General features: G+C 36.8%; 1 protein-coding gene across 2 annotated transcripts in view; it reads left to right on the top strand.

The window, feature by feature from the left end:
* Nucleotides 1–12,118, top strand: part of LOC113520707 (unconventional myosin IC) — an 82,720-nt gene extending 70,602 nt beyond the window's left edge. For both annotated transcript variants that reach the window (XM_052897360.1, XM_052897361.1), the window contains exons 12-21: nucleotides 257–374; nucleotides 1,725–1,838; nucleotides 2,449–2,690; nucleotides 4,308–4,464; nucleotides 4,872–4,984; nucleotides 5,935–6,062; nucleotides 7,728–7,946; nucleotides 8,592–8,692; nucleotides 9,122–9,224; nucleotides 9,857–12,118. In XM_052897360.1, coding sequence (XP_052753320.1) covers nucleotides 257–374; nucleotides 1,725–1,838; nucleotides 2,449–2,690; nucleotides 4,308–4,464; nucleotides 4,872–4,984; nucleotides 5,935–6,062; nucleotides 7,728–7,946; nucleotides 8,592–8,692; nucleotides 9,122–9,224; nucleotides 9,857–9,871 — 1,310 coding nt within the window. In that variant the 3' untranslated portion in view covers nucleotides 9,872–12,118. The remainder of the gene's footprint in view (nucleotides 1–256; nucleotides 375–1,724; nucleotides 1,839–2,448; nucleotides 2,691–4,307; nucleotides 4,465–4,871; nucleotides 4,985–5,934; nucleotides 6,063–7,727; nucleotides 7,947–8,591; nucleotides 8,693–9,121; nucleotides 9,225–9,856) is intronic.
* Nucleotides 12,119–15,042: the final 2,924 nt, after the last annotated feature.

Here is a 15,042-nt window from a genome sequence, read left to right as displayed (position 1 = left end):
TAAAAAAAGGATCTGAATAGGGCAAATGAGCATGCCGCATGCTGGAATATAAGATTCCCCTATAAGGGGGGGGGGGGGGTCTCAATAGTTGCCATGTTTGGCAGGCGGATTGGCAACTGCAATAGACTTTTGGTGATGTTTTAAGAGGAACGCTACTGCCCATCCCTCGAATACTCTTAATAGGCTATTATATTGATACAAAAATGTCAAAGTATTTAAAATGCTAATGTAAATTATTGTATTATTTTCATTTTAGTGCAATTCGACGAAAAGCTAATTTCTCACCAAGTGAAATACCTCGGACTGATGGAAAACCTGCGCGTGCGCCGCGCCGGCTTCGCTTACAGGCGCACATATGAGGCATTCCTTGAGAGGTTACATTGTTTTTATCTCTAATAAACAGTCGAAAACTTTGCCATAAGATTCTGTAAAGAATTATAATTGATTCTTTTTGTCAACGGCTTATCTGAAATGTAGTAAAAGAAAACTTTAAATTTATTCTCAATATTTTAGTTTAACAAATTTTTTATTTTAAATTTTAATTAACAATTATTATGATTTATAAGTGTTTGAACCAAAGTCAGTCAGTGGTGTTAGACAGGGCTGTGTAGCGTCTCCTTGGCTGTTCAACCTATTTATGGACAGTTGCTTGACCGATTTGAAAGGATCTAATTGTGGATTCAGGATGAATGAGTCTCTGTTTAAGACTCTTTTATACGCCGACGACCAAGTGCTTTTTGCATCGTCGGAGTATGAATTACAACAAATGGTGACTATAATGAATGAAGCGTATGCAAGAAAAGGTATGAAAATAAATGCGAAGAAGACGAAGGTAATGGTTTTTGAGAGGAATGAAAGTTTAACGGCATGCCAGATTATGATAGGAGATGAAAAAGTGGAGCAAGTGAGTGAGTTTCTATATTTAGGTTCTTTGTTTACGAGGGATGGGAAGTGTGACAGAGATATTGAGAGGAGAGTAAAAGCGGGAAACAGTGTTAACGGTGCACTGCTCTCGATTATGTCAAGTAAAAATGTATCGAGCAAAGCTCGCCTTGCTATAATTCAAGGAGTACTGACACCAACACTCATGTATGGAAGCGAATCGTGGGTATGGCAGAAGAAGCATGAAAGTAAGATATATGCTGTACAGATGAGAGCTTTGAGAAGTATGTGTGGTATTACTTTAAAAGATAGAGTAAGAAACAGTGTGATTAGAGAGAAGTGTGGACTGAAAGACGATGTAGTGACAAAAATTGAAAAAGGAATGTTGCGTTGGTTTGGTCATTTGGAGAGGATGGATGAAAGAAGAATTACGAAAGAGATTTATCGAGCAAGAATGAATGGAGATGTCGGTAGGGGCCGCCCTAGACGGACGTATGTCGACCAAATAGGCGACGTGCTGAAGAAGGGCCAAATTAAAAGTACCCGTAACCGGCGAGCGTGTATGACAAGATTGATGAATGTGGAAGAAGCGAAAGAGGTTTGTTTGAATCGAAGCATTTGGCGTTCCATTGTTTCTGCCTACCCTAATGGGAGACAGGCGTGACAGATATGTATGTATGTATGAACCAAAGTCAATTAGTGATTGAAACAAAACTTTAAATATTATTTTAGTAATGGCGATTATAACTTCTTTAACTCTAGTATACTTATTTAAAATATATTTATAAATCTGTATGTCATTGATTATGTTATATGAACTAATAAATTTCTAAAATTAACAGGTACAAGTGCCTGAGCGCTGAGACATGGCCGAATTTCCACGGACCGCCGCGAGATGGCGTGCAGAAACTCGTCGAGGCAATGAAATACGAAAGGGAAGAGTACAGGATGGGCAAGTAAGTTAAAAGAGAACAATTTAAAAAGGACTGTATTCACTTTCTAATTATATATATATAAATAAAAAAAATATTATTGAAAGACGGGCTTTTTTCAGGCAGAAAAACCTGTGACACTGCGACCTTTCCATAATCTTTTGTGCTTGCTCTAAACTACCAACCTATATAGAGATACAAAATTTAAATAGTCGAATTATCGAATTTTACTACGGAAAGAAACAGCAATTATTAGCGTGTCAAAATTAACATAAAACAACAACAAGTAAATTTTATCAACTGCAAAAAATAATTATTGAAATCAGTCCAAAAATAGCAAAAATAAGTTCGTTTTTTTTTATATAAAACTTAGAATGGCAAACAAACTGACGGCCCACCTGATGGAAAGTGGTAACCGTCGCCTATACACATGAGCAGTACCATGGACATAACAGAGTATACTGTTTCACCCATGATACCCCCCCATACGTTGCTATTCCTGAGGACTCAGGTGTTATTCCTCTGTACCCTGTAAATTCACGCCATATCCCACCCTTTAAACCGAAACACAGCCATGCAAACACAACTGCTTCACGGTTGAAACACGAGTTCTTTACCAACAAAATCATTCCAGCTCGAAAATCTTCATCCGCTTCCCGAAAACACTATTCGAGACTGAAGACGCGTATCAAGTGAAGAAGAACGACATAGCCACCATTATCCAGAGCCGCTGGCGAGGGTACCGGCAGAGACGGGAGTACCTCAGGATGAGAGCAGCCGCTATCGTGATAGAGAAGTGGGTGCGAAGGTTCCTCGCGCAGAGGCTGAAGGAGAGGAGAAAGAAGGCAGCCCTCGTCATCAGGGCCTTCATTTCAGGTGAGAGAGAGAATTGTATTAAAGGAAATCTGAACTAGGCATGGGTGGCATATGGTTACTGATCCGATATCTATATATTGAGGTCCTCTTGACATTGATGGCGGTAAAAAGGTCATAACCCATTTCGATAGTGGGGGGAAGGGATTGTTAGTAATGGAGACTGGGAATCCCATTGCTAGCAATATACCCAACCAGGGTGACCTCCTCGCGATTCCCCCTGGAAACTATCATGGTTAATTCCTGATGAATTCATCATGATGGGCTAACTGGCCTGTTTTCATTCTCATCTATCACCCTTCACTGGTGCTCCGCCAGCGTATACCGTTAGCGCAGACGGGGTTACCATACCATTTTCACCCATAAAAAAAAACCCCATTTCGATATCGCCCATATCGGCTGGATATCTATTTTCGAATATGTTAAAAGTCTGTTATGCAATATCCAAAACATAGTCATTATTGCACCAGTACATAGATATTTCAACTGAAATATATAGATAATGCTATATATTCCCTACCCCTAGTGTGAACAAATGTCATCTGAAAAAGATGATTATTAGCAACAAAGATTAGAAGCGCAAGTACTTGCAAAGTACCCTATCTGGCCCTAAGTGATGAGAAGTAGGATTTTTTTAATACAACTTAGAATGGCAAACAAGCTGATGGCCCACCTGATGGAAAGTGGTAACCGTCGCCTATAGACATGAGCAGTACCATGGACATAACAGAGTATACTGTTCCGCCCATGATACCCCCCATGCGTTGCCATTCCTGAGGACTCAGGTGATATTTCTCTGTACTCGGTAAATTCACACCATATCCCACCCTTCAAACTGAAACACAGCCATGCAAACACAACTGCTTCACGGTTGAAACACGAATGGGACAGAGGTACCCAAGCAATCGACTTTTGTACAAAGTCTCCCTCTGGTAGGGATCAATTAATTTAATTCTGCTTGTATTCAATGCATTGCCATACTTGTGGAGAAAGATGGTTTTAAATTAATAAATAAGGGTTCTCATGCGGTGTATGTGAAGAACCAGTCAACGAACATCTTGGGGCATAATCCAGAATACCCAACCCGGGACAATTTAGAAAAGTTTTGTTCTTTAAAAAGGTCTGGCCCGATCGATTTTTGAACCCGGGACCTCATTGTATAAAGCATTGTATCTACGGATAATTCGATTCGGCTCTATACTTTGTAATCATATCTCACGCTTCGAAACCAAAACACAGCCATGCAAGTTTTTTAATGGACGATAATGAAATGGTATCCCCACCCGCGCTATCGGTATACACCGGCGGGGCACCAGTGAAGGATGATAGATGAGTATGAAGCAGGTCAGTTAGCCCATCGTGACGAATTCAACAAGAATTGTTCACGATGCTTTCCAGGGGGAACCACGTGGAGGTCGACCTAATAAGGCATATTGCTAGCAATGGGGCTGTCAAACTCCATTGCTAACAATCCCTTTCCCCCCAGCCATGCAAGTTGCCTCACGACAGAAACGTGAGTTGAATAAAGATAAAGGCTTTCATATAAAATTTACCTCAGTTCAAATCTGGTTATTTCTATTTTATAAGTCAACTTATTTGAATACTTTATATGTCATTAAGGTTTTATCACCCGCAACGGCCCCGAGACCCCGGAGAACCGTCGTTTCCTCGGCATCGCGAAGGTGCACTGGCTGAAAAGACTGGCAACCCAACTGCCCACCAAGATCCTCGACCTTTCATGGCCGGTCTGCCCTGCGACCTGCCAAGAAGCCTCCAGGTAAACACATGGGATTCTTTCATCAAGTTAAAATTTTTGTTATCAATTATTTTCGTAGTGTTAATAGACACGAGGAGAGGGGTAAGATCCGTTTATGGTAACATTAGTTAAAGAGTATAATTCCATTACCCGCAACTAGAAGCTGTATTAAAGTCATCTAAAATACCATAAGAATTTTTAAAACAATGTTGCAATTAAAATTTATAAAAAATGATCTAAGTTCTCAAAGTTCCTATGCGTATATGAATTTTTTTATTCCATAGCAACATATTGTTAAAATCATAAAATATCATCCAAAGTGAAATTGGCAAATTTTTTTTTTTATTTTCAATAATTTTACAATATTCGAATGTGATTTTTTATAAGGTCTTTTGTATTCTATTTTTGTTATAAACTTTCATCGTCAGGGAGCTACAGAGGTTGCACCGGGCGTTGTTATCACGTCGCTACCGGCTCGCGCTCACCGCGGACCAGAAGAAGCAGTTCGAGCTCAAAGTGCTCGCGGAGAGCATGTTCAAAGGTCAGCCATTTACATTTGGATCAGTGTTTCCCAACGTGGGGCCCACGCCCCATAAGAGGGCAATTTGATATTTAAGGGGGGGCAATTAAAAAATGGACTTGAAACGATTTTAACTCTTTTGCTCCGGGACATTTAAATGCAATGCTACGAGTAGATATCGGCGCCAAATTTAACAAAAAAGTAAATAAAAAAATGCTGTAAATATTTATTAGGTATAATTTCGTTTGACGTTACCAAAATATCAACTGGGCGATTAGAGTCGTCAGGAAAAATTATGTATGGTGGCATAAAAATTTTAGAAATGTTCAAGCGGGGCATGGCACAAAAAAGGTTGGGACACACTGATTTACATATTAATTATTTTTATTTTATTATTATTAATTTAATTATAATTATAATTTTATTAATTATTATTATTATAGTAAAATTTATTATTTATTTATTTAATTATTGCGCGATGGTAAATGTAAACTCAACCACTTATTCATAACAATGCCAAACCTCTTTTAGTTATTGAAGTGTTTTATCTTTTTCTTTTTCACTGAATTTCCAATTGAAAAAAAGTGGCATAACTAATTAAAATAGGTTTGTACGAGTTTTTATGAATAATAGGGGGTTATTTATGGGTGAAAATGGTATGGTAACCCCGCCTGCGCTAACGGGATACGCTGGCGGAGCACCAGTGAAGGGTGATAGATGAGAATGAAAACAGGCCAGTTAGCCCATCATGATGAATTTATCAGGAATTAACCATGATAGTGTCCAAGGAGAGCCGCGAGGTCGACATGGTTGGGTATATTGCTAGCAATGGGATTCTCAATCTCCATTACTAACAATCCCTTTCCCCCCAAAATAAATAATAGGGTTAGTAGTTAAAATAAAAAGAATATATGGCTATTAAAATAAAGAATCTTCAACACTTATATAAATCAATCTGTTTTATCACTTAGGCAAGAAGAACAGCTATCCGAGCAGCATCAAGGACAGGTTCACGGACGACCGGCTCACGCTTGAGCACCAGACCCTGAGGAATACCTTCATGGCGTCGCCCCTGTGGCCCGCCGGGGAACAGCTCATTGTGAGTATACTTCGTAGTATGATAGAACAGAATGGAATGAATGAAATACGGAGACTTAACACTATAGTCCGGGAGGAAGGGATTTTTACTAATGGGGAGGTTAGTCCCCATTGCTATCGATATACCTTTGATAAGGTATATTGATAGCAATGATGGTCGATTTCCTCGCGGTTCCACCCAACCATCCATCGTGATTAATTTATCGTGGAATTCGTCACGATACATTAACTGACCTGCCTTTTCATCCGCACCTATCACCTCTTACTGATACCCCACCAGTGTATACCGATAGCGCAGACGGGGTTACCATTCCATTATCATCCATTAAAAAAAAACACTCTAGTCCTCAGGAATGGCAACATATGTGATTCTGTGATATCTATGGTGCTGTACATGTCTATAGGCAACTTTTACTACTTTCCATCAGGTAGACCGTTAGATAGATGGCGTGAATTTACAGGGTACAGAGGAATAACACCTGAGTCCTCAGGAATGGCGAGGCATTGGGGTATCATGGGCGAAACAGTACACTCTGTTATGTCCATGGTACTGCTCATGTCTATAGGTGACGGTTACCACTTTCCACCAGGTGGACCGTCAGCTTGTTTGCCATTCTAAGTTGTATAAAAAAAAAAGATAGATTTGTTTTTTTGCCAGAACATTGTTTTTACAGATATTGATCCATTGTGAAGTACAAATGTTCGCCTTATAGTCTAAAGCATGCAAAATCATTATTGTATACAAGTTACATTACATTTAATACATACATATAAGTGACTTCACCATTTGTTTACCATTCTAAGTATCATAAGAATATGGAATGAGACAAAGTGATTAAGGAGTCTCAGACTCAACATTGAAGCCAACAAAGACCCCATCGTTAATATTCTGACAGGTCCTATGTATATAAAGCTTTATCATCATCATCATCATATGATGGTGATGATACTAAGAGCGAACCGAAAACGAACTGATACCAGGGGGCCTACCATGAAATATTTTCCGAAATTTCGGGGACGAACGAAACAGAAATTTGATGTTAAAAATACATAATACATGCCTTTTAAAATTATTAAAAATGTTAAAATATCGTTCCTCTGGACTATTAGGATAGGAATTATGATGAACAAAATGTAAAGCTCCATTTACTGGGTCGATTTCCCAAAGAGGGTTGACGTCAGGCAGGCGGCCGGTCGTAAAACTATAAGCTAAATCCTTTAGTAATATGTATAAAACCATATTACGCCGACCCCAAATAATAATTGGGATAAGGGTAGGAAGATGATGATGGTAGACCACCTGATATTTTAGTGTGGATCTAACATTAATGTTCTTGGCAAAATTTGAAATGGCAAAATTAAAATCGGACGCTAGTTCTAACATTGGCTACTGGGGGGAGGGAGAGTTTGTAAGTAATGCGGACTACCAGTCACATTGCTAGCAATATACCCTATCAGGTTGACCTCCACGTGGTCCCCCCTGGAAACCATCGTGCTAAATTCCTAGTGTATTCAATATCACAATAGGCTAATTGACCTGCCTTTTCATCCCTCACTGGTGCCCCGCCAGCGTATACCGTTAGCGCAGGCGGGGTCACCACTCAATTGTCATTTATTTAAAAAAAACCATTGACTACTTGTTATAATAGAACAATGGTTTCCACAGTACTCATGTGAGGCGGTGAAATACGACCGGCGTAAGTACAAGCCGCGCGACCGGTCCCTGATCGCGTCTAACAAGGCGCTGTACGTGCTGGACGCGGCCGGCCGCAAGACGTACAAGCTCAAGCACCGGCTGCCGCTCGACAAGCTGCACGTCATCGTCACCAACGAGTCGGACAGCCTCGTGCTCATCAAGATACCGCAGGAGCTGAAGAAGGATAAGGTGAGATCGGTTATTTATTTATTTTATTTATTTACACTTTGCGCCAAGTAAAAAGAGAAATAACAAATACAGTAAATATTAATGAGAAGTGATACAAAAGGCGGCCTTATCGCTAAGCAATCTCTTTCAGACAACCTTTGGGTAGAGGACATTGAGAAAAAGACAAGTTATGTTTTGTAGTGATTATATAAATGCTCAATGAAGTAGTTTGCAAGTTCACGACTGGACTTAATTCACTGTACTACCGCAGAATTTCAAAGGGTGGTAATAAATTACGCAGAATTGCATTTTTAATGTTTATTATAAAATTACAATATATATATATATATATATATATATATATATATATATATATTGATATGTCTAAAAAAATACGTATGTATTTTTGGTGAGCTTTACAGATATTTTTTATATATCAGCCTTTAACTGTCCACTGCTGAACGTAACGAAGTGTCCCCCTTGGGTGGTTTTGCCAATAGTTGCCACGTCTAGCAAGCGACTACATGTTTTAGTAATATAATAAGAGGGACGCGATAGCCGCTTGCTAATCGTGGTAATTACTGGCAAAACTCTTAGGGAAATGTTATGCTCAAGCATGTGTTACCACACAGAGGGTATAAAAACATTCTTCTTCTCTGTTCGTAGGGAGATTTGATAATATCGGTGTCGCACCTGATCGAGGCGCTGACCATCGTCACGGACTACACCAAGAAGCCGGACCTCATTGAGATCGTGGACACTAGGATGTGAGTTTTTTTTTTATAACAATAATAATAATAATTTATTCAACAGGAAATAAAAAGATACATCTTAGATTATATAAATAGAGTGTCAGAAACACTTCGAGAAAAGCGGGTCAACTTTTTCATACAATTTTGCATGATAAATAGTTATGGGTGTTTCCTTTATAACTTCTATATTTATTTTCTTTTATAAATTCTGCCTCTTTTTAATGTGTAAACACTAATTTTATTTATTAAATAATACGTCAAGATACATTTTATGGGTATATACAATACCGATTAAAAAAACGAGTCGGCTAATTTGACAATTAGCTGACATAAAATTGACCCGTTTTTTAGGCTCTATCTATATAATGTAAGAATAAAATATATAAACTACCTAAGTATAAAATTTTACTACATTTTTCTATTAACCTCATTTCTCTGTTGCAGGATCGCTCACAATTTGGTGAACGGCAAACAAGGCGGCACCATCGAGGTGATCAACGGACCCCAGCCGACCATCCACCGCGCTAAAAGCGGCAATTTACTTGTTGTAAGTATCCACATTTTATAGTATGTAATATATAATGGATAAAAGTGTATGCACTTTTCACAGCACCATACGGTAATTTTTTTATACTTAGAAGCACATGAAACTTCCATCCCTGTAATATAATACCAGAGGGAGACTTTGTACAAAAGTCGATTGCTTGGGTACCTCTGTCCCATTCGTGTTTCAACCGTGAAGCAGTTGTGTTTGCATGGCTGTGTTTCGGTTTGAAGGGTGGGATATGGCGTCAATTTACAGGGTACAGAGGAATAACACCTGAGTCCTCAGGAATGGCAACGCATAGGGGGTATTATGCGTGAAACAGTATACTCTGTTATGTCCATGGTACTGCTAATCTATAGGCGACTCGCCCATGATACCCCCCATGCGGTGCCATTCCTGAGGACTCAGGTGTTATTCCTCTGTACCCTGTAAATTCACGCCATATCCGACCCTTCAAACCGAAACACAGCCATGCAAACACAACTGCTTTACGGTAGAAAATGGGACAGAGGTACCCAAGCAATCGACCTTTTTACAAAGTCTCCCTCTGGTAGATTTTTCACAAACATGTCGACAAAATCATCGTGCAATCACATCGATTGGTGATACTAATGTTTCATACGTTTTTTCAGGTCGCAACGCCTTGAGGACGTAAACCAGTATTGTGATACTGTCGTTCCAACTCTTCGCACCAATAATCAAACGTAACAACGACAATTTGTATTATATTAAAATCATTAATATCAAATTCGACCATAGCCTAAACAAAAATATAAGATAACCATAGATACTCGAAAACAATCTTTTAAATTGGCATCGTATATTTTTGATCAGGTTATGTCTATTATCTATTACCAGATTTTTTTTTACTAATTTATTTTAAGTAAGCGTAATAATTAGTCATGTTAGTGAAAAAATGGCACATTCAACTTAAATAAAAATAATTTTGCTTCACTCAGTCGCTAATACAAAGAGTGATAAGTGGAGATAAAACATTTTCTAGAATGATTACAAATATTTTTATACTTACTTCATTTTTTATCAGATTATTGTAATTATAAGTGAATTTCCGTTATTTATGTTCGTTCGATTTTGGTATTTCCCCTAAATATATTTAATGATCATAATTGTTTAAATGTGATAATTGTATTTAATTATACGTACAAAGTACTTAGTATTTTTTTGTATGCCATATAAGAAAATGTTACACAGACGTTTGTATGATTTGTACTTTCCTGTATTTGTATTGTTTATTTTATTAAACACACATGCCAATTATATATTTCTAATTATATACTTTATTTTTAAAACGTTTTATCTTCGACTGAAGCTATCTCAAATTCTGCTTACATTGTTAGTTTGGGAATTAATAGTATATTACTGCAGCGGCCCGCAACTGAGGCATTGCTGGACGAACGTGCAAATGTGGGCCAAGGCGTAGCCGAGGCACACATACGTTAATCCATCAATGCATAGTTGTGGCCAAGGCTTGTATAGTACTTTTCTCAAACAATGCGCGGAAATCAAAAACATAATTACATACTATATACTATTACAATAATAGGTATATTAGTGTTTTTTTTAACTACTTTGCCTATCTCCGTATGAGTTTAACTCTTTATCTAACAATATAATAATATACAACGACGTGATAGTTTTAGTCGAGGTAACTTATAGTACTTAATATAACGATCCCAAACACATTTATTTATCCTTTCATCTTCACCTGAATAAATAGCATATTTTGTCTTTTTCATGCCCAATTAAACCAGAATAAATGATGAGAGGATATAAAGGATTAAAATAGTACTTTATATTAATCATGATACTACTCTTTCGTATGTCCAGCTGAGGAATATTCGTTTTGTGAAATTGAATTGTAAATCCGTACACACTCTCGGTAATTCAGTTTATACTGGCGGGATACCAATAAATGGATCGACCTCCACCCGGTCCCCCTGTATAATATATTACTATTAATTAATTATTTTGTATTATAATTATATATGATTGTATTATGATTCGCATAGAGGGACTATTTTAGGGCCAATATTTAGGGCGTGGTCCTATTTGAATATACTGTATTTTTCCCCCAATTTAATACCCACACTATCTATAATTTTATTTATTTTTAAGCTGAATCAAAGGTGCCTATATAAGTATAGTAATTTATATTAGGTATTCAGATTAGTAATTCGCTTGTTGAACTGTTTATAAGAAAAGTAAAGTTTCTTTTCGTTTTTTAAACATCTAAATTTTAGATGTTTAATAAAAACATTTTGTATACAAGTTTTTATACATAAACGAATCATGTAGATGTTTGGATAATGACCAGTTAGTACAGTGGCAGCAATTGTAATGTATTGAAATAAATTTTAAAGCATAAAAAAGGAATGGCAACCCTGCTTGCGCTGTTGGTGATGAAATAACCTCAATAAGTCCATCGTGACAAATTCGCTAGGATTTAATCAATATGGTTTCCAAGGACCTGTCGAGGTTGACTTGACAAGGTATAGATTTAGCAATGGGCTTTTTGAATAAAATAATTATAATTTATCTAATTGATACATTAAAATATACTAAATTGAAAATTTCGCGGTTAAAAATCTTTTCTGCATTTGGACATTTTTATATGAATAATAAGACGTATTTTTTTTGTAGCGGCCATTGATTACGTTAATTTTAAATTTGTGCCGTAATTTAAAGTGAATTAAAGGAAAGAAGTTCCAATTTACACCTTGTGATTACGAGTATTTCTAATTTCTGCTGCCGCTGTTATTTATGAACTGATCGGTCCAGTCGTAAGCCATAAATTAGTCGGGCAAAATCAGTGCCTTATAATATTAACTCGGTTCCTTTATAGTCATTTTTTAAATAAATGTATTTTGATATTATTGCGTGTTTATTTTTCACTACTATTCCTTAAACCTACCTAGTTTTAGTACACGAGTTTGTAATTCTATTAATTAGTTATAACTGATAATGAAACTATATTAATAATCAATGTGTGTGGACTAAATAAAGGTTGGAGATTTATGACTAATATGGAAGCTCGGAATTGCTGTGTGATCTCAGTATAGAATAGGCCACCCCTTCCATTCCCGTGGGTGTCTTAAGAGGCGACTAAGGGAGGGCGAGGGATGGGCAGTACCGTCCCTCTTAAAACATCTTCAAAGCCTAACTGCTGTTGCCAATCCTCCTGCCAAGCGTGCCAACTACTGGCAAAATCCCCCAAAGAGTAGGCTTATGCTCAGCAGTGGACAGTTAAAGGCTGGTATGATGAAAATGATGATGGAAGCTCATAGACTGTAGACAACTCTAGTCGATTAACCAGTGATAAGGACTTCCACAGTTAAGATAATTAAAAAATACTTTACATAATCTGCCGATGTAGATTCTGTCCCATTCGTGTTACGGTTTGAAGAGTGGGATATGACAGTGAATTTACAAGGTGCAGAGGCATAACCAACCTTAGCGCTGGGGGGAAAGGGATTGTTAGTAATGGAGATTGAGAATCCCATTGCTAGCAATATACCCAACCAGGTCAACCTCCTCGCGGTTCCACCTGGAAACTATCATGGTTAATTCCTGATAAATTCATCATGATGGGCTAACTGACCTGTTTTCATTCTCATCTATCACCCTTTACTAGAGCTCCGCCAGCGTATCCTGTTAGCGCAGGCGGGGTTACCATACCATTTTCACCCATCAAAAAAAGAACATCTTAGTCCTCAGGAATGGCAACGCATGGGAGGTATGATGGACGAAACAATATACTCTGTTATGTTCATGTCTATAGGGGACCATTACCACTTTCCATAGGATGGGTCGTCAGATTTTTTGCCGTTCTAAGTTGTATAAAAAAATACTTTACGCCCTCGGTGAGGGAGGTTCCATAAAATTTATGGGTTCTACAAAACATACTATTATGACTAGTGTGATTTTAATCGCCCTGACTGTGAATACAACCGCCTATGAACACCCGGAACACTGGAAGAATTGAAAGTGTTTTGCCGACATTTAGGAATAATGCTTTCTCGAAGATTTCACTGTTATATCTGTTCGGAAATACGAGACAAATCGAATTATTTTGTAAGTTAATTATGTAAGTTTGGAAAATGTGCAATGAAAAAAAAAGGAATATAATTCATTGTAGTTTAATTATTAAAAAATTTAGGTACATTTTTACAATTATATTTTGTGATAACAATCCAGAGTTACAGTGACAGACAATCGCAAATTGTCCTCCTTTTCAGTCTTTATATACAAACATAGGTGTTCGCTTACTCAGCGCAGTTATTTTTGAGTAAAAAGAAAAAATAGCGTACAATAAAGCACAAAAATTCAGTTTTACATGAAACCACCCTATATCATTATAGGCAATTGGCAAGTGAGACAAGTCTTAAAAACTGGATAATTTCCAAATATTTTTTTTCTTTACATTTCCACACCTCATTTCACATGTATCACATTTACCCTCCTAGACAAGTGGCCAACCAATCTATGGGCAAATAAACTTTCATTAGACGCCTATTATTACACAACGAAGATGACATTGTTGTCTCTATCATTACACATACTGAAACGAAAACGTATCTGTCGACAGATTAGTTTCTCACTTGTCTAAGTGGGCTGTGTACCTATTAGGAAAATTAATTAGCTGCAGTAAAATATGAATCTCAAGAGTTATGTAATTTATAAGTCAAAAATCAAAGTCACAAGTCCCCGCGTATTACAATACTATCATTTCTAAAAATGTCTTTACACTACATTCGTACATCTAACCCTGTTTCAATATTGGGCAATTGATAAGTTATTTTCGATAAATTGTCTTCATAAAGCTTTTATATCTTAACATATTTCTTTGTAATATCACCGTCGCAATATCTATTCTATATTATTAGGCTACTAGGCTATGGTAGACAAAATAGCACGACAAGAACGCCGTTCGGGAGATTTGTCTGTAAACATTAATGTTCAATTTTTTTAACATTATACGCGCTGCATACAATAGAGAAATCAAACTGTATTTCATGTACTCGACACCAATTTTTCTCTAAAGTATCAATCAAGCTGATTGTTCAACATTTAGTAAGCTTGAAATGAAGTGCACATATAATTTAAAATTGTGTTCTATAAAAAAAAAAAGCGATTTAAATTGTGACAGAATCTGTTATTTTGTTTAAAAACTAAACTACTGAGAACCGATTTTGATAAAATTTCTATAGGACCAAGTCTAAGTTCTAAGTCTTTCAGATAAAAAAAAAATCCAAATTGATTTATTACTGACGGAGTTACGAGGTAACAAACATAAAAAATACGACACAATTAAGAAGACCACTTTCTTTTTAAAATTGGTTGAAAGGTATAAGTTTTAAATAAGTTCGTATGTAAAACAATTGCAAGTCGCGAGGCAAGAGACGTCTTTTTTGAACAATTTCCGAAAACAACCTTAATTTTAATAATTTAGCTAATTAATAAATGCCTTCGATGTACCTACTGAGTGTCGATAAAATAGTTATACATATCAGCCCGTTAAACAAATGGCAAATAAAGTATATAGATTGGCAATGTAAAAAAAAAAAAAACAATAAAGTATATGTTAGAACGAGATAGACAAATAGGGCACTACAAGCTTGTAATATAGGGTCGAAGCTGATTTGGCGGGACGATAGCAAATTTGTTTACGACTTAAAATATAATTAGTTTTAAATAAATTTAATTAGTATCAAATGAAAAATTCTACAAAATGGGCATTTATTACGTATTTACGCTATAAACATTTATCTTTTTAAATGCAATATTATAGATCAATCGA

This window comes from Galleria mellonella, unplaced genomic scaffold (assembly GCF_026898425.1).
Source record: "Galleria mellonella isolate WM207_F2 unplaced genomic scaffold, CSIRO_AGI_GalMel_v1 utg36, whole genome shotgun sequence".
Lineage (NCBI taxonomy): Eukaryota > Metazoa > Arthropoda > Insecta > Lepidoptera > Pyralidae > Galleria > Galleria mellonella.
Note: the sequence above shows the minus strand (reverse complement) of the source record. Positions and strands in the feature narration are given on the sequence as shown.